The 24150-nt window shown below is 47.2% G+C and overlaps 1 protein-coding gene across 1 annotated transcript in view; it reads right to left on the reverse strand.

The window, feature by feature from the left end:
* Positions 1-1372: 1372 nt before the first annotated feature.
* The window catches only part of BLK (BLK proto-oncogene, Src family tyrosine kinase), a 28085-nt gene continuing 5307 nt past the window's right edge, over positions 1373-24150 (reverse strand). The window contains 17 exon segments of the mRNA XM_032682641.1: positions 1373-1931; positions 1934-1960; positions 2802-2903; positions 2906-2932; positions 4748-4898; positions 8585-8661; positions 9189-9230; positions 9233-9343; positions 9346-9366; positions 10244-10396; positions 11040-11090; positions 11093-11190; positions 14781-14787; positions 17436-17539; positions 18695-18793; positions 19744-19773; positions 19775-19835. Coding sequence (XP_032538532.1) covers positions 1753-1931; positions 1934-1960; positions 2802-2903; positions 2906-2932; positions 4748-4898; positions 8585-8661; positions 9189-9230; positions 9233-9343; positions 9346-9366; positions 10244-10396; positions 11040-11090; positions 11093-11190; positions 14781-14787; positions 17436-17539; positions 18695-18793; positions 19744-19773; positions 19775-19835 — 1340 coding nt within the window. The 3' untranslated portion in view covers positions 1373-1752.

The following is a 24150-nucleotide window of genomic DNA, read 5'->3' on the forward strand; positions in this document are numbered from 1 at the left end:
TCCTTACAATTTGTGGAGAATTTTCCTACTCCTTTTCTTCCCAGGTTCTTTTGGAGCAGTGGCATGAACAAGTGATTCTGTGTCCTGTGTTGGGGATGGTCTGGTATTTTGCTGGCAGATGGGTCATGGAATCATGGAATGGTTTGGTTTGGAGGGGACCTTAAAGATCATCCAGTTCCAACCCCCTGCCATGGGCAGGGACACCTTCCACTATCCCAGGTTGCTCCAAGCCCCGTCCAACCTGGCCTTGAACACCTTCAGGGATGGGGCAGCCCCAGCTTCTCTGGGCAACCTGTGCCAGTGTTTTACCAGACTCATTGTAAAAAATTTCATCCCTTTAACTGTCCTAAATCCACCCTCTTTTAGTTTAAACTATCCCACCTTGTCCTATTCCACAGGTCCTGCCAAAAAGTCCTGTCCCCATCTTTCTTATAAGTACCTTTTGATGTTTATAAGGTCTCCCTGGAGATTTCTCATTTCATCTCTGCTGTTTCTTTTTTGTTGCATCCCTGTTACACTGTGAAATGCATCCTCTGCAGCTGGACTCAAAATCTACTTGGTGGGGTAGAAAACAGCAGATGAAACAATCTGGGGAGATATTTCTCAACATTGTAACCTGAAGGAGAGTCCACCTGTGTCCCAACTTGGTGCTCACTCCTGTGGTCCTCACACCCCTTCCATGTGCTATCTGTGCCTTATTTCTTCGTTCTCCACTCTCTAGCCCGGTAAAACTCCTGATTGGAGACCACTCTGCAGCCTATTGTGGGAATTCCCCCTGGAGCTGCGGGTCTGAGATGCACCAGAAAGTAAGGAAGTGGCATTTGAACCCTCCTGGTGCTGGGTACAGAGAGGGACGGGGGGCTGACGTGATGCTGCACCAGGAGCTTGTGCAGTGAAGGCTCAGACAAGAAGGAGGGGGTTTATTTCTGAGGTTTTTTTTTATTATATATATTTTTGATTCCCAGGAGCTGCTCGGATTTGCTGGGAAGGAGGGACATCTCGTGGCCACACTACGAACGTCTCTCCTGCCTCCGGTGGGCTGCACCTCGGGAATCCCTCCCTTCCCACCCCGGCTACCAACCCAGCAACCACCCCGTGCTTCCCGGGAAGCCCCGCAGCCTCTCCCTTCTCCATGGGATGGAGGCGGGCACGGGAAGCACAGGTGCTCACTCTCACCTCGATGCCCGCATGAAGAAATGTGAAATGGTGGTATCCACGTTTTTATTAATGACTTGGGAAAGAGTGGGGGGCATCACCTGGAGAGATTTCTCCAGAGCTCGGAAGCCTGGTGTGTTCCAAGAAGGTGCAGACAGGACACGCTCCCACCCCTGCCCGTGGCACGGAGGGGGTTGTAGTATTGCCAGCAGTGGCATCAGAAATGGGGGGGAGATTCTGCATCCCCCACCACCACCCCCCACCCCGGCCATGGTCCCTTCTTCCCAGGGCTGCAGCTGCAGGGCTGAGGGGCTTTTCTGTATCCAAGTGGGCCACGAAGAAATTAGCTGTCCCTTCCTGGCAGAGGAGATGTCTGCAAGTGGGTACGGACCTCCAGGGGCGGATGAGGAAGGAGTTGTGACATCTCTCAGCCTCCTCTTTAGTCTCTGTGACAACCACAGAGCCCGGCAGCATTGTGTCCCTCCTCATTCCCTGTCTCCCAGCGCATCGTGGGCGGCACACGGGAGAAAAAGGAAAGTACCACAGGGTGGTGTCTTCCCCTCCAGCCCTGTGCCAGGTGCTGGTGGGGCGGTGGCTTCACTGCTGAGGCTCTGGCTCGTACTGCTTCTCCGTGGCCGTGTAGAAGTCCTCGAGCACCGACTGCAGGTACTCGAAGGTCGGGCGCTCCTCGGGTTTGCTGCGCCAGCACTTCAGGATGACGCTGTAGAGCTCCGCGGGGCACAGCTCCGGGCAGGGCATGCGGTAGCCACGCTCCAGTTGCGGATCACCTCGGGGTTGGTCATCCCTGGAGGGAAACACAGCCAGCAGGAGTTATTCAGAGTCCCTGGGGGTGAAGGTCGGTGCTCCCAGCAGCTCCCAGCCAGGCAGAGCTGGAGGGGCACAAGAGGCTGTAGAGCAATCCCTTCTTCAGGGCTGTGATCCTTCCTCCATCCCTCTGTCCCCTCCCTGACTCCCCTCTGTAAGTTTAGCTTAGCACAGGTATAACCGAGGCTTGTGGGGACCCTCAGAAAAGGAAAACTCAGCGTGAAGAGCTCCTCATCATAAAGGAAGACATTGAGGGGCTGGGAGCATGTCCAGAGAAGGGCAATATTGCTGGAGAAGGGGCTGGGAGCACCAGAAGTAACTGTGGAGCTGGGGGGGGTTCAGCTTGGAGAAAGGAGGCCTCAAGGGGGACCTTCTTGCTCTCTGCAACTCCCTGACAGGAAGGTGGAAGCAAGTGGAGTTTCGGTCTTTTCTCTCGTGTAATAAGCAACAGGACAAGATGAAAGAGCCTCAAGTTGCACTACCTGAGGTTTAAATTGGATATTAGGAAGAATTTCTTCCCTGAAAGGGTTGTCCAGCCCTGGTACAGGCTGCCCAGGGAGTGACTGAATCACCATCCCTGGAGGGATTTAAAAGATTGCGAGGATGTGGCATTTGGGGACATGGGTTAGTGCTGGGCTGGGTAGTGCTGGGTTAATGGTTGGGCTCAGTTTAGAGTTCTTTTCCAATTTAAATGATCCTATGATTCTAAGAGACACTTATGTGTGTCTGGGCACATTTCAATAAGCGCCTCCAAGCCTAAAGAAAGCATCACCAGATGCTTGGAAGTCCATGGACAATCCTGTATTCCCAGTGCACTGTACCTGGATAAGGGATCCTGCCATAGGTTATGATCTCTGTCAGGAGGATCCCAAAGGACCCACCGTCAGATTTGATGGTGAAAACTCCGTAGTTAATGGCCTCTGTGCCGTCCATTTGATCGGGAATTTCGCACCTGTCCGGAGGAAACAAAGGGAAATAGCCACCTGGAGTTTGAGCATCTCCCTCATGTGCCACAGGCACAGCAATCAGCTCCCCAAAACTGATCCCTGGTTTCTGTTGGTTATGATTCTGTGATTCTTCACAGGAGAGGGGCTTCCAGCCCTTGGATCATCAGCATGGCCTCCTCTGGACCTGCTCCAACACTCTATGTTCATCTAATGTTGGAGGTCCCACAGCTGGAGGGGTTACTCACAAACAATGTCTCTGTCCAGCTTTAGTAGAGGACAACTGTAGGATTTTATTCTGTACAGATTTTCTTTGGCTTACCAAGAAAGTTGGATCAGATGATCCGTGAGGTTCCTTTCCAACCTGGTATCCTACGATTTTATGGATCACTCGCTGCAAGGGAGCTGTTTTTATCAAAGTGCATAAATGACACAGTAATATAAAACTCTCCAGTTCTTAAAGCAGCATAGCCCACTGTGGACAGCAATGACCATAAGATTGCTGTTCCAGTTTAACTAAGACCAAAAAACCAAAAAAAACCCAGCTCAAACTGGCCTTGGTAAGTGGGAACTGATGTTGTTAGGCTGAAGAGGAAACCACATTTTATTTATATACATCCTTTCAGGACTGAAAATCCAACTGCAGGGTGTGAAAGAAGCGCCTTGGTTGTTGCACATCCACACTCTGACTGATTGAGGTTCAGAAATGCAATCTATGAAGTGAAAATTGCTCAAAAGCAGACAGAGGGGCAGCTGTTATTTCAGAGTAAAATTAGCTGGGAAAATGCTAGTAGAAGCTGTTTTCCACTGGAAAGTAGACTTCCTTTGGTTATTAACACAATTATACTGATTTCATCAAAGCTTCTCTAAAGGATAAAAACTGCCTTAAAAATTGCAGCAAAGTCACAGTTCCCTTTCATGATGTTTTGCAAATTATATTTGGGAGCTTTTACTACTTTGAAATAGTTTTTGCATGTTGAAATGGGCAAAATTGTTATCATTAAGTGTTTGGGACAGGAAATTGAAAGAAAAGTTTCCCATCTCACAAAAAAAAAAAAAAATCTATTCAATTTTCTTTCCCCAGAATACTTTTATGGGGAATTTTTACTTTATCCCAACTCTAGAGGAGGAATCTTCCAGCAAGTCCCACTTATGCCATACTTAATTGCTTTATTCAATCCCTTCTGCTTGTTTCCCTGATCTCTTTGCAATATGAATAATTTAATCTCATATCTGACCTCAGAGCTCATTGATCTTAGAGATCTTTTCCAACCTAACGATTCCATAATTCTGTCTTTCTAAGCTGTCCCTCTGTTATAGAAGGGATCTGATCTGGTCTGGGCTTGCTTTGCCTGGGACACCTGGAAACTGCTGCTGGTCAGTTCATGGCTCCAGCTCCCCTCTGCAGGGACAATGACAAAGTTCTCCTCCTATTTCCTTCCCTTTAGACTTGACTCCACCTGAGCATGTGGACACAGCTGATTTCATCAGCAGAGCTCAACGTTTCTCCAGCAAGCCAACCTGAGATTTCTGCAGGATTCCTTCCAAACGGTGCCAAAAGATTTCTTCTCCATTTCCCTCTGCAAGCCTCATTTGTTCTTTATTCTCCCCAAGTGCCACTGCCTTGCTGAGGAGCCAATTTTTGACTCTTTCTTTCTCTGTGCCCCGCCTGGGTGCTGACAGCAGCAGCAACGTGGGCTCAGGTCTCACACCATCAGTGCCCAGCGCCTGATCCCAGCCCAGGATCTTGGAATGTCTGCATGGCAAGGGGATGGGAGATAAGGGCAATGTGCTGGTGGGGCAATTCTGGGAACAACACCCACCTTCCTGTGCCAGGTATTCGTTCTCAATGATCCTGGCCAGCCCGAAATCAGCGATTTTGCAGCAGAGGGTCTCCGAGACGAGGATGTTGGCGGCTCTCAGGTCGCGGTGGATGAAGTTCATGCGCTCGATGTAGGCCATCCCCTCTGCCACCTGGAGAGGAGGAAGAGTCCATCTTCATCATCACCTCCCCATGAAAATCTTGGCTGCCTTTTACCCACCTTTACAAAGCACAGGGTTGCTCACGTGCTTCCACGTGCATGGATATGAATGAGTGCACCATGGATGGATGGACGGGCAGGTGGATCAACAGAAAGACAGATACATTAATAAATAGATATTTCCCATGTACGTGTGCTTTGTACATTCCAGCTGTACATTCCCACGTACATTCATCTTTGCCAGCACAGACAGGGCCTGAAAGCTTTGAGCAGACAAGTCAGCAGAAAAAAGCACTACTCTCTGTTTTGCTCCGAGTTACAGCCGTGAGCTGTGTCTTGTCTGCAACAAGAGGCAGAAAGCTGAAGTGAAGCTGAAACCACATCACTGGATTCCCAGTTTCTGCCACAAGTCTCTCCTCTCTGGTGGGGATTTTAGTCATAAACACTCCAGAATAAATATGTGAATTAAGAAAAGAAAAAGCTTAGTGATAGAATCAGAGATCAGTTTGGCTTGGAAGACTTTTAAAGATCATCTACTTACAAACCCCCACCATGGACAGGAATGCCTTCCACTATCCCACATTGCTCCAAGTGCCATTCAACCTGGCCTTGAACACTTCCAGGATGGGGCAGCCAGAACTTCTCTGGGCAACCTGTGCCAGGCCTCACCACCCTCACAGCCAACAATTCCTTCCCAATATCCCATCTAACCCTGCCCTCTGGCAGTGGGAAGCCTTTCCCCCTTGTCCTGTCTCTCCAGCCCCTTGTCCAAAGTCCCTCTCCAGCTCTCCTGGAGCCCCTTTAGGCACTGGAAGGGGCTCCAAGGTCTCCTTGGAGCCTTCTGCAGGTGAACGTCCCCAGCTCCCTACAGCACAGTTTTCCTCTCTGATACCAACAGGATGTGTAAGATCAGAAGACACAGATATCCATAGAAATAAGACCTAAATAGAGAGTGTATGTCCAGAAAAATCCTTTGCCCTGGGCATGTGCTACCCTCTTCAACCATCTCCAAATTATACTTTGGGAGGTTCTTGCTCCCAACCATCTTGCAATATTTATCCCCTTGTCGCAGGGAGGTCATCAAGGAATCATAGAATCACAAGGTGGTTTGGATTGGAAGGGACCTTAAAAGTCACCTAGTTCCAACCTCTCTGACACAGGCAGAGGGACACCTTCCACTATCCCAGGTTGCTCCAAGCCCTGTCCAACCTGGCCTTGGACACTTCCAGGGATGGGGCAGCCACAGCTTCTCTGTGCCAGGCCTCACCACCCTCACAGGGAAGAATTTCTTCCTAATATCCAATCAAGGTGCCTGATGTGTGATGAGCCTCTATAAATGACAGCAGCAATCTTTGATTGATGATGCTGTGAGCTTGAAAAGAGAGATTGATAAAAAAAGATTGCAAGTTTGAGTCTAAGTTTTGGGTTGGGCATTTATTGGGGAGTTGGATTCATGCAGTCCCTGCTAGCAATGGTTAGCATATATTAGAGCTTTGATGTGCCTGTGGGTGAGGGCAGAGCAATTTTCCACTCCATTCAGATTCACATCATCATCTCAGCTTACATGTGGTTTCAAACAGGATACTCACATGTACTTTCCAATGCTGCATTTCTAACCTGTGTCAACACCCTTCGAGTGTGAGTGCTGCTTGCTGCAGTGGAAAATGGAAGAATTGATGTAATTTCCTGTCCTGATGTTAATGAGATAGTACCTGGTGATGGACCTGCTCCAGCCCAGAGTGTTTTCAAGCTTTTAACCTCAAGACTGACCACAGGATCAAGAGCCTCAGCCCAAAGATTTCTAATTTTAGCTCTGACGGATGTCACTGGGTCAAATAGTGCGCCTGAGAGGGTTTGGTGCCTGTTGGGCTGTGATGCCAGTCCAGCACCACAGATAAACACATTGCACAATAGCTCAGAACACTGCCTTTTCCTCCTCCTCCTCCTGCAGATACCCTTGAATGTTTGAATCCATGCCCTGGGGAGTGGTGCTGGGTGGGAGGGGAAGGAGAAAGCTTGTCCTTCCAGTTGATGCCTTCCCTCGGAATGGGCAAAATCCTTTCTACCCCCATGCTGGGGTGACTTCTGTGGGTTATTACATCGTTGGGGTGGGGGGGTTTGATCTGTGTTCAATTCTCCTGGTCCTGGTGTGTGGTGCAGTTTGCCCAGAGAGACAGTGGATGTTCCATCCCTGGAAGTGTCCAAGAACAGGTTGGATGGGGCTTGGAGTAACCTGGGATAGTGGGAGGTCCCTGTCCATGGCAGGGGATTGGAATGAGATGAGCTTTCAACTCCCTTCCAACCCAAACCATTCTGTGATTCTACAACACTGCTCTGAGTTACTCCCGTGCAGACTGTTCTGGCCACTGCACTTTCTTCTGGCATAGAAAGCATCAAAACAATTTCTAGGGAATACTCCCCAATCCCAAGGGCTCTGTAATATGAATTTGGGTCATTTTCCTTATAATCAGGAACTTAAAACACACCTCAGGGTGCAACTTTCAGAGAGAGAGTAAAAGAATGAAAAAGGGAGGGAGGGAAGTAAGGAGGTAAAGAGAGAAGGAGGGCGGAATTTAAGAAATTAATTTCTTAATTAATTTAAGGGAGGGTGTAGCTGGCCCATAACCTCCCCCAATCAACAATGATAAAGCTGCAGATATGGAAGATTTATCAGTAGTGAAGAAGGAAGGAACAGAAACGTGTTCCTCTCCACCACTTTGAATGGTGCAAAGCAAAAATGATAGAAAGTGGCATTGCTTAATAGTATTTAAATTTTTGCTGTCATAAAACATTTGCTCAAATATTAAGATCCTCCAGTTTTTAATTAATTAAAAAAGTAACGGTATAATGGTTGGAACCAGCCAACCAGCCTTTACATATTGTTTCCTCAGGCTCACTCTAACCCACAGAGTTTCATGCTTTTATGGGTAAGTCCCTGTCCTTTATTCAGTTGTACTCACCCTGATGCTTCATGGTTTTTTTCCCTGATACTGCCTAATTAGCCTAACTTTGCTCTGGGTGAGCCAAACTCTGTCAGCTTCTGGCTAGGATCAAAGTGGAGTGATTTTACCATTCTCATTCTTCGTAGGGTTTCCCTAACTTTGACCTATTTGTGTTTAGAGTCACTTCTGGTATAAAATGTTACTGTGCAGCTGCAACTATTAAGATTTACAACCTGGGGATGCTTTACCCTACAAAGATAAAGGTTTGTTCTCATAAGGAACAATATTCCCAGATTTGAGGGTCAGAACATCCTTTATGATTCATCATCAGAAGGGAAAAATTGCTGAAAGCCAGTGTGTGTCTACATCAAAAATCTGTTCATTGTGCTTTTCCTCCTTTTTGTTAAAAGAAAAACAAACTTGTTCCCCGCTCAGCAAGCCAGGAAAGCAAAACAAATAAAAACGGACCAAAACAAACCCGATTCCCCTAAAATCCCCCAAACTCTAGATCTCTAGCACTGCACAAAGCCACCTGGGGCTGCCCTGAGGACAGTTGAGCTTTGCTGAGCTCACATGCACATCGATGCGAGAGGGCTGGAGAGAAATCCTAAGAGGACACACCAGGAGGAGCTGTTTTCCTCCATGAAATCCACACTCTGACAGACTTCAGACTTGGAAGAATTTCACTGAGGCCATAACAAACCTTGAGCCCGTTTCCCAGTGGCCACTCACTAACCTGAGCAGCTATGTCAATGAGCTTGGGGAGACTCAGCTGGCTTCCTTCTTCTGTTTTCAAGTAATCCAGCAAACACCCTGCAAAAGAGGAGACGCTGCTGAAACTCTTCTATAAATCTAATGAATCATGAATAATAAATCTAATTAATAAATCTATACATTTGTTTTCCCTGGTGCTTCTCAGAATATAGGCAACACATCTGCCTGCATCCTAGAGAAAGTCTGAGGAACCAGAATGGGTGCCTGCTGGAGCATCTGCCCATTAGAAAAGTCCCCAAACTCAGCTCCATTTCTCCTCTATTTTGCACAGACCTGTTGCAAACTGCTGGGCATTCATCACTCAAATCCTTATAGACAAGGGGGAAAAAGAAAAGACAATTTCACCATGAGGGGAGTAAAAATCTGACAAAAACTTGCAGTAGGAACAGTGGAGATGAGAACTTCAAATGCTTTTCAAATAGAGCATCACCATCACGTGAAGCAGCTTTTTTCATCACCCAAAAAGTCCTTTGTGTAGTAGAAAAACAAACTTTTGGGTTTCTTAGTCCTTCTGCTTACAGGTTTGGTACAAAACCCTACCTCCACAGACCTCATGAGGGTTTTACCATTGGCCATGTACTCTGTCACGATGTAGATGGGCTGCTTGTGACCACTGCATATAACCGGACCAGCTTGTTGTGCTGGAGCTTCTTCATCAAGTTTGCCTCTGCCAAGAAAGCATCAGGATCCATGCTGCCCTCCTTCATGGTCTTCACAGCCCCTTGATGTTGCTCTTGTAATAGCCTGCAGAAAGAGAATGATGCTTTGAGGAATTTTGGGTTCTCTGTGGGCTCTGTCAGGCTGGGCAATAAGGAGAAAAAGCTCATGGATGAAGGAGCAGAAAACCACAGCAACAGCTTGGATCTCTTATAAAGAAACACATGGTAAATCCCAGTGTCAGCAGCTGTGAGAGGAGAAGGGAGACACAACTCCCTTCAATCTATGCAGCTGCATCAGGGGTCGTCCCTGCCTATGGAATGAGCCCATCCTCCACACAGTCCTTCAGTCCTGCAAGACTCGTTCTGGGTGAAAACCCCTGGGGCCGTCCCACCAGCTGGGTTCTCAGATGATCCAAATGCCATGAAAAAAGCCAGGACTCTGCAGTCAGGACGTGAACTCAGCCTGGTCCTGTCCACAATCTCAATTGCCAAGGCACCCAGTAACCACAGAGAGGACAGCAAAGGAAGCTGAGCTCACTCCACTTCCTCTCCCGCTGATTAGCGGTGGGCAGGAAGGCAGCAGGGATTCAGATCTGTGTTAAAAAGTGGAACAGGGAAGCAGAAAAAGCGGGAAAATATCACCCAGCTACCCTGCGGTGTGTAACCTACAGCCATGCCAGGGTTCATAGGAAGAATAAGAGCATTTCTCAGGAGATGAGTATGTAGTTACTTCCACACCCATCACATGTCTCCAGCTTGTGAAATCCTTCCTTCAGCCACCGATCTGTGCAAACACAAGCTGTCCAGTCCTTCCCAGGAATATGGCATCTCCTACTGTGTGTCCTCATAAATAAGTGTCCATACTTAAGAATTCCCACTCCCAGAATAGCCTTAGGGAAAGAGGGCTTTCCATCTCCTCTCTTCATATATTTCTTCCCTGAAATCTGAGGAATTATACTCACCCATCCACACTTCCCCAAACTGCCCACTGCCGAGCTTCTTCACAAGCTTCAGAGACTCCCGTGGGATCTCCCACTCGTCCTGTACCCAGGGTCTCTGGGGAACCAGGGATATGCAGGGAGCTGTGAGGCGCTGGCACAGGCCATCCCCTCTCTCTGTGTGAGGATGAAGCACAGGACAGTTCAATGGGATGGCAGAGCTAAACTACTCCTCCTCCTCCTCTTCCATTTACACATGCCAGGAATAATCAGTCCACAGGAAAACCTCCACAGCCACACAGGGCAGTGCTGGAATCACTATTCTTGAGAGATTTAAAAGCTGTGTAGTTGTGGCACTTGGGGACATGGGTTAGACTAATGGTTGGACTTGATCTTAGAAGGTTTTTCCAACCTTAATAATTCGATGATTCCATGAAATGTTTCAGCCACAGGGATCAAGGCACCCAAAACGGATTCAATGAAAGGAAAAAGCTCAAAGGGAGACACAGAGGAGTAAATTATTCTGCCCAGTTAGGCCAAACCCTGCTTCCCAAGCATCTCTCCTGCATGTCTCACCAGCATTCATGTCTTTCCTTTCCTTATGGGAGACACTCCCTGATTTTAGGGCTGTGGGCAGAGCTCACCCTTGCAGTTTCTCAGAATGAAAACCAGGACATGGGTGTCCAAGCTCTGCTTGTAGGAGTGCACCTGGCCCATGACAGTGGGTGGAGCAGAAGTGATGTCTCACAAGCCTCTCCTCCTCCCTCTGTCCCCAGTTTCTTCTGGGACACAAATCCATCAGGGAAGGCAGACAACTTACGGCAGTAATGCTGGATGAGCTCTGGCAGGCTGGAGAACGTCATCCTGGGGAGATGTAATATCCCCCCCATCATCCAGAGGAGCGGATCCGGTAGTGTTTGATGATGTCCCCCTGGGCAGAGTTGCTGTCTCTCACAGACAGGGAATAGCACCTGGAGAATGAGCAGAAGGAATTGTGAGGACATCAGCACCTTTGTCAGGCACCAGCTCCCTCCTCTTTCCTCAGCTTCAGACACCTCTCCCAGCCCTTGCTGATGCCTTGTCAGGGCTGCAAAGACTTCCCTCTCTCCAAGGTAAGTGGAGAGGATAAAGGTTCATCAGAGCTTGTCTGGTTCTGTCAAGGCTTTGTTTAGTAAGACCTGCCTATGCCATGGCCAGCAATCCCACTGAAGCACTGTTGGAATCAATAACACATCTCCAGACAGGGCAATCAGATGCTCCCTAGCTCACGATGGTCTTTCCACAGTTCTGTATCTCCCATCTGAGCTCTGTCAACCCCAGCACCTCACAGAATCATGAAATCACACAATGGATTGGGTTGGAAGGGACCTTAAAGACCATCTCATTCCAACCCCCTGCCATGAGCAGGGACACCTTCCACTATCCCAGGTTGATCCAAGCCCCATCCAACCTGGCCTTGGACACTTCCAGGGATGGGGCAGCCACAGCTTCCTCTGGGCAACCTGTGGCCAGGGCCTCACCACCCTCACAGCCAAAAATTCTTTCCCAATATCCCATTTCACCTGTCCTCTGTCAGTTAAAAGCCATATAAAGCCATTTTCATTTGGATGAAACAGGTAACTGCAGTCTCACCGTCTGTAAAACACAGGACTGACAAGGGCTGAACCACCCCACCAGCACAACCAGAATTTTGGTGGGAGAAATAAGGCCAAGAAATATGTGTCCCTTCTCAGCCTTATCCAAGGTCCCTGTGTCCCTGTTATCCCTTATAAACTGTGTGCCAAGGTCAGCTGGGAGGTACAGAAAGGGGTTCAGGAGAATTTCTTGTTCAGCGAAGAACTTGTGACTGCAGTTAAACCACATCCAGAGACTCCATCTGGAATCATGTGCTTTTAAACCTCAAGGGAGCTGCTCAACAGTCCATTCCTCCAGCCCACTGTTCTCTAGCATGAGAATCTAAGCCATGTGGTTGGTTTTAGTGCACAAAAGCGTCACTAGATGTTGCTACTGAGCAGCACTTCCAGCCCGTGCCAGTGTGATTCGATGCAGCCTGAGCAGTGGGTTTTTCTCTTTGTCTGGATCAGATTTCCGGAATAAGTTGCTGCAAGTTGTGTACAAGTCTAATACGTCACCCTGGGTTGACAGACTGCCTTGTTACTGTCTGCAAAGGCAGGCTATATATATTTAAAAGTAAGGATCTGTCATGCAGGATCCTAAGCAGAAGCAGAGCTGTCCACAGTGACTCTGAACCCTAATCCTGCATGGGAGGGGAAAGTTTACTAACATAAAACCCTCACTGGCGCTGTTTCCCCCATCCCAGCACCAGCAGTTCCCTGCACTGCGCCTGGAAACCGTCTGCATTTATAAAAAGCAGCAAAAGAAAACCTCCTCTGTGGACATTTGCTCATGTTGCAGTGATTATAAAGGTTTACGAGCAGAGTTTGGGAGAGCCTAAAATTTTTGCAATTGGCCAGGAATCTTTTGAGGGGACTCCCTTCCTGCAGAGACCTGTCTAAAAGATCTGGTGACATAAAGCTCCAGGAAAAGCCTGCTGGTTTAAATGCAGAGCAAGAGAACACAAATTGGAAGGTAATTCTGAATATTATCTTCATCATGTGGAAAGATTCAGAAGAGCAGAAGATTCTTCTTCATCAGGCAGAAGACAGACTGAGAAGCCCTTTAGGTTCTATCAGTCCTGCAGCTGAACAACTGAGAAACAGCCCTGAAATGTCTTCAGTGGAGCAATAAAACCTCCAGGGAAGGGCAAAGGAATGGCTCATTTTTGCAGGACATGTCTTAGTCACCAAACTTCACTGCACAGCTGAGGATATTTTCCCAAGGAGTGATTTTTGGTCCCTGTGGGTGCAGGAGGTGTTGCTGGGAATTGTGTCTGCAGTGCAGAGCAGCACAAGTCCTGCTGGACTTTGAGAGCCCACATTCACATTCCTTAGTACTTGGGCCCAGATATCCTTTGACTTCTCTGTGGTATCCATGTGACCCTAAGTTTCAAAGTAATAAATAATAAACATAATAGACATAAACATTAAGGAACAAAGGTTGGAGTGTATAATTTTTGAGGTCCTTCCCACCTAAATGATTCTGTGATTCTATGAAGATACAACAATGACAACACCTATATATCATTACTACTACTACTACTACCACTATTATGATTATTATAATTATTGTTATTATTATTTCTACAACTATTATTACATTATTAAACTTTTATTTCTGCTGTTGAGGATGGTGATGTTGTTTAATTTCAAGACTTGGAGTACTGTGCAGGCCAGGCTGCAGCCCTTCAGAGCTGGGCTCATATGGCACAAGTCCAAGAAGGTGCTTTGCATGCCTGGGACATGCTTAGGGTTTATGTGGGATTTTTACAGCACAAGGACTGCTCAGGGAAGGAGCCAAACGTGGTGTGAGTGCAGCTGCACGTGAGGACAGACAATCCTGCAGAAGGAAGTCCAGGAATTAATGACTAACATATCTGCCAGTGGGTTGCCTGGGGGCCAGGAGTCAGCAGAGAAGAAAGAGACCTGAGCTTTTACTACTGTGCTTGCACCCAAAATACTTTCTGTTCTGCAGGACCTCCTTTCCAGACCTCAATCGACCCTTAAACTCTCCTGCATCTTTCAAACACTGACAGGGTCGATCTCTCAGCTTCCTGTTACCAGTGTTAAATCCTTACCCTGTCATTAGAGTCAATGCTGTATTTCACCCCAAGTCACAATTCAGTTTGCTGGAGCGAGTGTGGCAGAGCTTCCCTGTCACTCTCCATGACTGGTTACTGTTCCCTTGGGAGCTGCTGAGCAAAGAGAAGCACTAAGGCTGGAAGGATTTAATTTGCTCTTCCCAGAATCACGGAATGATTTGGGTTGGAAGGGACCTTAAAGCTCATCTCGTTCAAACCCCTACCATGGGCAGGGGCACCTTCCTCTAGACCAGGTTGCTCAGAGCCCCATGAGCACAACTGTACCTTGCCCTGGGAAGCTCTGGGTGCCAGACCCTCCTGTTCCAAGTCTGGGATCCCCAAACCATCCTGCAAGGGTGCTCAGGTCCTTTCTGTTCACAGCTTTGTATGGAAAGGAGCAGCAAAAAATGTAAAGGGTGAGTTTCAACTTCACATCACATGGGGCTGATTCAGTCACCCAAATATGGGTGTTTGGTACCACTTCAGATGCTCTGGTACACTGAGGTGGTGAGACCCTGGCACAACTTGCCCAGAGAAGCTGGCTGCCCCATCCCTGGAAGTGTTCCAGGCCACATTGGACAGGGCTTGGAGCAACCTGGAATAGTGGAAGATGACCCTCCTTGCTGCAGGAGGTTTGGACAAGATGACCTTTAAAGATCTCTTCCAACCCAACCCATTCCATGATTCTGTGATTCTGTGATCTGCACAGGTTTGGCAGACAAGGTACAAACCCCCACCTCCTTCTGGAGCACCTGGAGATGGCTCTAAGATGCTCAGGATTTGACAACCAAATCAAGGCTACAGTGGGAGCTCAGGCTGTTATATCTGCATTTTGATGCTACCTCAGACTGAGTCCCACAACACGTGGCATCTCCTCCTCCTATGGCTCTCATCAGCCTCTTAACTCCTTCGCCATGGGAATCCAGGAGCTCAGCTGGATGCAGTGGCTGAGCTCAGCGAGGTCCCTCCTGCCGGGAGCACAGACCCAACATTCCTGCTGGGAGCCAGGAGCTCGTGACTCATCACAGCTGTGGGAATGTGCTCCTGCAGGCTTTGGAATGGTTATCACTTCAGGGGGACATTGGTTTATTTGCAGCAGCTTCAGCAAGGCTGGTGCCCCACCAATGATTTCACAATTCCCACATTCTGGAAGTCACTTGGTCTGTTCAGCTGGAGGAGACTGAGGGGAGACCTCAATGCAGTTACAACTTCCTCAGGAGGGGAAGAGGAGAGGCAGACACTGATCTCTGGTCTGTGGGGACCGGCAACAGGACTCAGGGAATGGACTGGAGTTGGGTCAGGGCAGGTTTAGGTTGGATATGAGGAAAAGATTCTTCCCCCAGAGGGCAGTTGGGCACTGAACAGGCTCCCCAGGGCAGTGGTCACAGCACCAAGGCTGCCAGAGTCAAAGAAGTGTTTGGATGATACTCTCAGGCACAGGGTGTGACTCTTGGGGATGGTCCTGTGCAGGGCTAAAAGTTGGACTTGATTATCCTGGTGGATCCTTCCAACTCAGCATATTCTGTGATTCTGTGATGGGTGGTGTGCTTCCCACACTGTCTCTGTCTTCCTAGGATGCTGAATGTGCTTTTCAGGGACTCTGCAAAATGTTGACTGAAAGTGAAGCCCCCGGGTTTGCAGAGTTTCTGTGTCTGAAGCCATGAGCAAAATGAAACTCTGCTTAGGATGGGCTGGGAATAGGTTCTGATCCTAGGCAGGGTGCAAAATCCATCCCAGTGTGGCTGAGACAGCCCAGTATGAGACAATCACCTTCCAGTTTGAGCAGCTCAACCCAGTGCTTGGCGCTGAAGGTCAGATTTTGCTGGTGGTGTGAAAAATGGATGAAAATACAAGTCATGGGGAAGGAAAACAGAAGGAACCTGTGAGGCTCAAAGGGCAGAATTAATTCCATGGCATTGCTCTGGACATCTCTTGGTGGGTCACAAGATATTTTACATCAGGGAACTTGGCTTCATGGCACATTTGGAGATGCAGGGCTTTCTTTTTTCATTTCTCTTTAGAGAGGAGGAAGTTGTGGTTAAGAAGGATCAAGTGGTGTCATCGTGGCCATTCAGGCAGCCTAAAGCTCAGGGTGCTCAGATAGAAGCTGAGAGCACAGATATTCAGAGGATGAGGTGTTTGAAGGACTAACAGCATATTTAACTAAATGTCATAAAGGGCACAAGTGAGAGTCACATTTCAGGGCAGAAGCTGATCTCTGAGCATTTGGGACTAATATGGGGCTTCCATGGAGTGGAACCCACCACAGCTGCTAATGCAGAATATCACACATCTTCTAGACAGTAGAGACAGGGCTTTAAGGTTCTAGTTATTTCTCCTTGAATCTCAGGACTGCACCCCCTCTGTCTGAGCCCTGTGAACAGGGAAAAACAGAGACAAAAGGAGGAAGGAGAAGGTACAGTAGGCAAGAACCAGTTGTAAGATGGATGATTGTTCCCACTCTTACTGTTTGGTCTTGTAGAAGTGTTTGGGAAGCGAATCAAAGAAAAGAAGGACACATATTACTTTGGGTAGGTGCTCCAACTCTACTGATTGAGTCATGGTTGGACTCGATGATCTTAGAGGTTTTTCTAACCTAAACAATTTTATTATTCTAAATAATAAGGGAAAACAAAACCCGACTTTTTTCCACATGTCAAGGAAAGACTCCTGTATCCATTTTACAGCAAAGAAACCAAATCACATCTAGACCGAAATACTTTCCTGAACTACTAGATCTGGTTCAGAGCAGAACCATGAGATCACCATGAGCATTGTTTCCTCCAGGCTGTAAACACATTGGCTGGCACACAGGAAGCAAGGAGAAAAAAAGTAGGAAAGAAATAACATGAAATTCCCATGGGACAACCCAAACCAATTCCCAGGCTCTACAAATTAACAGCACAGAATGTGGAAATTGCAATTACATGATTAAGTACTATGGTTAGTAACTGTATCCACTGCCCAAGTGAGGCGACCACAATGCTCTGCCCTTTCCATCCTCATTGGATCATGTCTTCAAAAGTCAGACGTTCATATGGAAGGAAAGTGGATGAATCCACCTTCCCTGCTCCAGTCAATCTCCTTCCAAAAGTTCTGGTTTGTATGTATTCCCCCTGTTATACATTATCAGGAAAAACATGTTTTCCCTGGGAAAATGTTCCACCAAAAGACTTCTTCCAAAATTCTGCGAGTTGCTGTTGCAAACAGGAGAAACACTTCTTCAAGAGTGCACAGAAGTACCTCCTTTTGCCAAAAAAACGTGACATTTCCCTGGGAAGAGAAGGAAAAGAAAACCCCTACACACTGTTTTGGAAAATCAGTGTTCCTGTGTCTCTGCCATGAACTGTGGTGGCAAAAGCCACTCTTCCCACAGCCAAAACTACACATAAATAACATCCTGAGCAAATCCTTGCCAGATCCAAGAAACTCTGGCACAGCTGGACTTTGCAGCTCAGGTGTGGAAGGTTTTCCAAACCCTGGCAATAACAGGAGTTACCTTTGCTCTGTGGGTCTCACCTTGGCTGGTTTCGCTCTCTCGGACAAGGAAAGAGCCAACTTTGTTACCAGAGGACAAGAGCAGCCTTTCAGCATCTTTTCTGCTCAGAGTTCTAAAATACCACCTGGGAGATAAAAGGTAAAAACATAATTGAAAAGGAAAGCTCTAGGGGAAAAAAAAAAAAAAAAAGAAAGATAAAAAAAGGAATTATTTCCAGTTAGTTCTTATTTGGTTTTGGTTTTGGTGGGTTTTTGTTTGTACATTTGGTTGGGTTTGGGTGGAGTTTGTTTGTTCGGGTTTGTTTGATTTGGTTTTTTTTGCCATTACATTGTGAAACGGAGGGTTATTTTTATAAGCAAATAGTCTGTTATCTGCTGTAAAGTGGCAGCAATGGACTGGTTTTGGTAAATTAACACAGATTTTGGTCACCCTGGGCTTATTTCACAGCCTGGCAATTCAGACAGAGCAGGAAGTAGATGGGATGTGCAGGATCCCCTATACAGGAGAAGTGCAAGTTTAGATACAAAGAACTTTTGTGTCTCAACCACATTTATATGTGTTGCTAAATATTTGCTGAATTCAATGATTGTTGGATCCCTCCAAGAGGAGATTGCAGGCAGGACTGATCACTTATAGCTGAATGCCAATAAAAGAGGATAAGTCATGGAAAAAATTCTTCTGCTGCATATATTAGAGACACTATAAACTTTTTTGACTCAAGTCTTCCTTTCCATCTTCCTTGCAGGGAGGCTGCATCTGAGCTAATTGAAACCAACAGCACCAGGCTGTGGGTCTGGGCACTGGCACTCAGTTGTTAGTGTTGTCCCTGACACATCCAAGACCTGGATCAATGTACCCTATCCAAGAGATTCCCAGTTTACATACGGATACCCTCTTGAAGGCTGAGGAGGTTAACACTGTGTGTGGGTGGATTGGCCCAGTGGGACCAGAACATGATCCCTGGCACTGCTGATTTACCAGTGCAAATATGTCCTTTATGTTCTCTCCCCCAGATCCTTGTTTTCCACCATGGGTGTAATTAATGGGACAGGAGTCTTTGCCCACTTTCCCTATAACAACATCACCCCTTCTCCTCATCCTTTCTTCACACCCATACAGTGCTTAAAACTTCTCCTGGACTTTTGGGCAGCGTTGTTTGGGATGCTGAAAGACCTCTTGCCACCCAGCCATGACATCTTCCTGCCAGCAAGTGAAGCCCTTTCCACAGCTTGTTGAGAGACAGGGCACTGCATCAGGGTTCATAAGCTTTCACACTTACTTTTCCTCTTCCAAACTGTCCACTTGTGCAACGAAGTTGCTGGGGATGTAGCCTTTCCTGCCACTGCTGAGGGACTTTGCCAGCCACCAGTCCCCATCACTGCAAAGTGAGCAGAGGAAAGAGTGTGAGTGCCTGGAGGAAGTTTAAGGACAAGGCTTGAGGCTGTGAGGACATGGATTGTAGGTTTTAGAGCACTGCAAATAGACCAGGGCTCCTTAATCCACTCTACAGTTCCCTCTAGATTCCCTAGGATCACCACAAGGCTGAAAGCTGTTGGTCTCTCAGGGACTTCTAGAGGTGACAGACTCTTCCTAACAGAAGACCACAGGCCCAAACCTTTGCTATGTACCTCAAGTGAGAGGAGGGAATCTGGGTTACTGGGGTTTATTTTTCGTCCTGCATAGAGGTACTGGGGGCCCTTTTGCTCCTCCTTTACCTACCAGACACTTCATTGTTCTCGGCCACTGCTGGCTCAGCCCAGCTGTGACCAAAGCTGTCCCACATCATGGGCTCTCCATCTCTCTGCCTTGGATGCCAGCCCACGGTGTCTGGGTGAGAAATGTCACCTCTGGAGGCCACCAGGATGGAGCAGCCCTACAAGGTCTGGGGGACCCAAGCCCACCTCTGCCCTGTTATGGGGTGGGCCCCTTCTGTTTGAGTTTGAGAAGAAAATTGAAATGAAACCACACATCTGTCTGCTCGATTCTGTCCTTTCCTCTGACTACACCCAACCCACATCCTTTGCAAAAAGCACCATCAGCACAAAATACGAAACAGGACAGGATCTATTTCTTTTGTTGTTATTTATGCTGCTTCTGCACACCCCAGCATGGAAGGTCCCAGTACGATCCAGACAGGGACATTATGCAACGCAGAGTGTCTGTGACCCATGGAAGTGTCAACTTGCAGAGAGACACCACCTTGAACGTTCACACTCTGGAGCAAAGCTCAGCTCTGATGACTGCAAATTGGTGTCTGACCCCAAAGTTCCCCCTCTCCTGGTCTCACCATGCTCATCTTGAGCTTCCTTCTGGCAGAAGGTCACTTACTTGGAGAGGACTTGCAGTTTCTCCCCCTTGCCACTCCAGGTCACGGTCACTCGAGGCAGGAAAATCGTACAGTGCAACCACAACCAAGTTATCTGAAAGAAGGATTACACCATTGGATCCAGTCTGTTCCCTGCTGGGGGGTGATATCTTGCTGGGTATATGGTGGGGCATTTCGTGCCCCCGAAATATGAGGGTCTGTCACCCCCACTGTCCCCCCAATCCAACCTCTGCACCAACCCAGCTTTCCTGCTCACCGGCAGCCTCTGCTCAGGCATTAACACCGATCCACCAAAGATTTCCCTGTGGATGTGTTTTAAAGCACTCCAGACTCCCCCATTCACAAAACACAGTGTGTCAACAAGAAAAAAGGTTTGTGTGGAATAAAGAAGGGTCATAAATACCTGTCAGTGTTTGGCCTGAGTTTCACACACAGTAAATGAAAACTGCTGGAGCAACATTTCCCAGCATGACTCTGGAATTTGACTCAAAACAAGGAGTCTTCTTGATTGAAAAAGGTATAAAGGCGTTTCTGTTTCTGTCATTTGAGCCCATTTCTAGGATTTAATTCTCCCTCCAGATGCTCTGGGCTCTACCACTGTCTTACCATCCCTCCTGCACATTATTCCTTGCAGATCACAGAATGAATTAGAGAATCACAGACTGGTTTGGGTTGAAGGGACTTTAAAGATCATCTCATTTCAATCCCCCTGCCATGGCAGGGACACCTTCCACTAGCCCAGGTTGTTCCAAGCCCTGTCCAACCTGGCCTTGGACACTTCCAGGGATGGGGTAACCACAGCTTCTCTGGGCAACCTGTGCCAGAGCCTCACCACCCTCACAGGGAAGAATTTCTCCATAATATCTAGTATCTAACCCAAACATGCCTTCTTTCAGTTTAAAACTGTTGTTCCTTCTCCTGTTACATCTGCCTCTATAAAAAGTCTCTCTCCCTCTTTTTATAAGGCCCCCTTTTGGCACTGGAAGGTGCTCTAAGGTCTCCCTGGAGCTTCTCTTCTCCAGGATGAGCCACTCACCTCTCTCACCCATCTCCAGAGCAGAGGTGCTCCAGATGTGCCACCACAATCACGTCACTCTGGTGCTTCAGCCCGCACCCTCTGTAGCACCTGCCTGCTTCACCCGGCTGCAATTCCACGAGGGGTGTGGATGCTCCAGGACCCCTTCCCTCTGCCTGGTCCCGATGCACTTGAGGTGCTCCAGAGCACAAAACCCATGCTCTGCGTCCATCATTTTGCTTAAAACCCATCTGGACTGAGGCCCTAAATTTTGGCACCCTGTGCATGTGCCAGGAGTTCTGAGCCACCCCGGGCAGAGCTCTGTGGGGCGGGGCTGAGGGGCTCGGTTTGCATGCCCAGGTTGTGCAAGCTGTTCACGTTGCTTGCACTCGCAGCTACTGAAGCAGAAATGAGAAGCTATTTTGGGGGAAGAGCAAAGTTTATAAAGACGAGCAGCACGCACAGAGGAACAAAAATGTCAAACCTAAACACCTTGGTGAGAAAGGAAGGGGAAGAAAGAAAAGAAAGAGAAGAGAAGGGAAGGAAGAAGGAGAAGGAGAAGTAGAGGAAGGAGAAGGAGAAGGAGAAGGAAAGGAAGGAGAAGGAGAAGGAGAAGGAGAAGGAGAAGGAAAGGAGAAAGGAAAGGAAGGAGAAGGAGAGAAAACCAGAAGAAAAGAAGAAAAGAAGAGAAAAAGAAGAAAAAGAAGAAAAAAGAAAAAAGAAGAAAAAAAGAAAAAAGAAAGAGAAGAGAAAGAAAACAAGATGGAGAAGAAGGAGAAAGGAAAAATAGAACAAAATGCAAGGAAAAGAAAAGATAAAAGAAAATACAGAAAAATGATAAAAAAAAAAAAATAAAGGAAAGAGAGAGAAAAGAAGATAAGAGAAGAGAAGAAGAAAGAAAAGAGAGAGAAGAGAAGAAGAGAAGATAAGAGAAGAGAAAGAGAGGAAAAAGAAGAGGAAGAGAGAGAAGATAGAGAAAAAGAGAAAGAAGAGAAGAGAAGAGAAATAGGAGAAGTAGAAGATAATAAAGAGAGAAGATAAGAAAGAGAAGAGAAAAAAAAGAACAAAGAAAAAGAAAATAAACAAGGGAAAAAGAAAAGAAAAAGAAAAAGAAAAAGAAAAAGAAAAAGAAAGATAAAAAGAAAAGAAAAAGAAAAAAGAAAAAGAAAAAGAAAGAAAGTAAAAAGGAAAAAGAAAAGAAAAGAAAAAGAAAGACAGGAAACAAAAGAAGAAAAAAAGAAGAAGAAAGAAGAAAAAGAAAAAGAAAAAGAAAAAGAAAGAAAGAAAAAAGAAAAAGAAAAAGAAAGAAAAAGAAAAAGAAAAGAAAAAAAAAGAAAAAAGAAAAGACGAGATTGTTTGCTGCATGAAGGCTTTAGCTTGTACTCAGCCTAATTAGCACCCAGAGCCAGGCCAGCCTATTATTAGCATTTTCAAACAGCCTGTCAAGCCACAGTCTCTGTGTGACCTTTCAATAATGCACCAGCAAGAGAGCCAGACTGGCCCTTTGTATCACAAGATAACGTGTCTCTGGGGCAACTTGGGGTTGTGGCCTGTGCAAGTTGCTGCTGCTCTGCGGGAGATTTGTAGGGAGGAGAGAGGGTCGTGTGGGGGGAAATGCAGCTTTGTAAACCAAGCCCTGGACTCTTCCCTTCAGGCTTTCCAGAAGGAACTTGGATATCCATGAGGGTTTTCAGCAGAGCCTCACTCACTCCTAGTACGGGAAAAGGATGATCAGTCATGAGGGAGAATGCTTTGAAGTCTTAAAATAACTCACACAGTTGGGGGCTTCCCTTGAGGGATCTTGAATTAGCAATGCACCCAAACTCCTGTTGCCTCCTTGAGAAAGTTGTTATCACACAGCTTTGACATGAAAGTTTTTTGGGGCATGTGCCTACTGTGAGGTATCCACAGCAGGCCTGGTGATACACACACACCATCCTGATCCCTTGAAAGGAAAACAACGCAGTGGGTCACACGTGTGCTTTGAAAAATAGAAGCAAATATGTAATATCTTCAAGTACAGAGTGGCTGGTGTTCCAGAAGGTGAAAAACGTGGCTGTGAAGCAACTGACACAAGTGCAAATAAGTGAAATTTAAAAAATTTAAAAAAAAATTAGAAAAAAAGAAAGAGAAGAAAGAAAAAAGCAAATACAGCAAGGACAAAAAGGTTTAATATGCTGAAAAAATACTGTAATCACCTCTTATCTCCTTCTCAAAATAGGATTTGAGAAACACTGACAGTGAGCCAGAAGAAAAGGTCTCTCTGCCTGAGCCGGTGAGACTTGACATCTCACGATGAAAGCGACCCTTCCTGTCTCTGAGTCGTCACCCCACTGAAAAATAGGGTTGATAGCACTTTCTTGGCTTATTTGATCAAGTCAGGTCCTGAGTGACTCCATGGCAGAGAAGCCGTCGGGGCTGCGAGGAGCGACTGCTTTGCAGATAGTGCTGTCAGCCCCAGACTTTGATTGGGAGCCAAATCCATCCTGGCTCAGGAGCTGCTGCCAGGAGAGTTTGATACCAGCTCAGTTTGCACAGGCTCTGAGGGCCTGTTTGGTGGCTTAATAGGAGTAATTCAACCAGTCTTCCTACTGCTGCCCTGTCACAAATGGAAGGTCTTTGCAACCGTATCACGGCCACGGAGCCAGGCTGAGATCCAGGGTCTCCCAGAGGATCATCCATTGGTTTAGAGCCATTCTAGGATGGTCATGGCATAAGTGACAACTCACAACACACGTGTTAGCCAGCGGGATGCACTGAGTTGTGAGTTACTGCAGCTAAAAATGGGTCCAGCTTTCTGCTTCAGCACAACATGGGCTGCTTGGAATTGTGGTATCATTAAAGTTGGAAAAGACCTCTAAGATCATCAAGTCCAACTATTCCTCCAGCACTGCCAAACCCATCACTAAATCATGCCTCCAAGTGCCACATCTACCTGGCTTTTAAATCCCCCCCCCGGGATGGGGACTCCAGTGATTAATGATTCATTTTTGTGAAGAAATTTTTCCTGATATGCAATTTAAACCTCCCCTGGTGCAAATTGAGGTCATTTCCTCTTGTCCTGTCCCTTGTTCCCTGGGAGCAGAGCCTGACCTCCACCTGGCTCCCCCGTCCTGTCAGGGAGTTGAAGAGAGTGAGAAGGTCCCTCCTGAGCCTCCTTTTCTCCAGGCTGAGCCTCCCCAGCTCCCTCAGCTGCTCCTTGTCAGACTTGTGCTCCAGACCATGGTAAAGCTGTGCTAGAAAAGGATGCCTTCAAGATACACACCTGCTGCTGTCACTGAGAGAAACACCATCAGATCCCATCGGAGGAGATGCAGAAAACTATGGACTGGGACTGTTGCATCTCCCAAATGGTCAGCAAGCCCAGATGTGACAGCATGGGAGGTGTTTCCTG

This window comes from Chiroxiphia lanceolata, chromosome 3, assembly GCF_009829145.1.
Source record: "Chiroxiphia lanceolata isolate bChiLan1 chromosome 3, bChiLan1.pri, whole genome shotgun sequence".
Taxonomy (NCBI): Eukaryota; Metazoa; Chordata; class Aves; order Passeriformes; family Pipridae; genus Chiroxiphia; species Chiroxiphia lanceolata.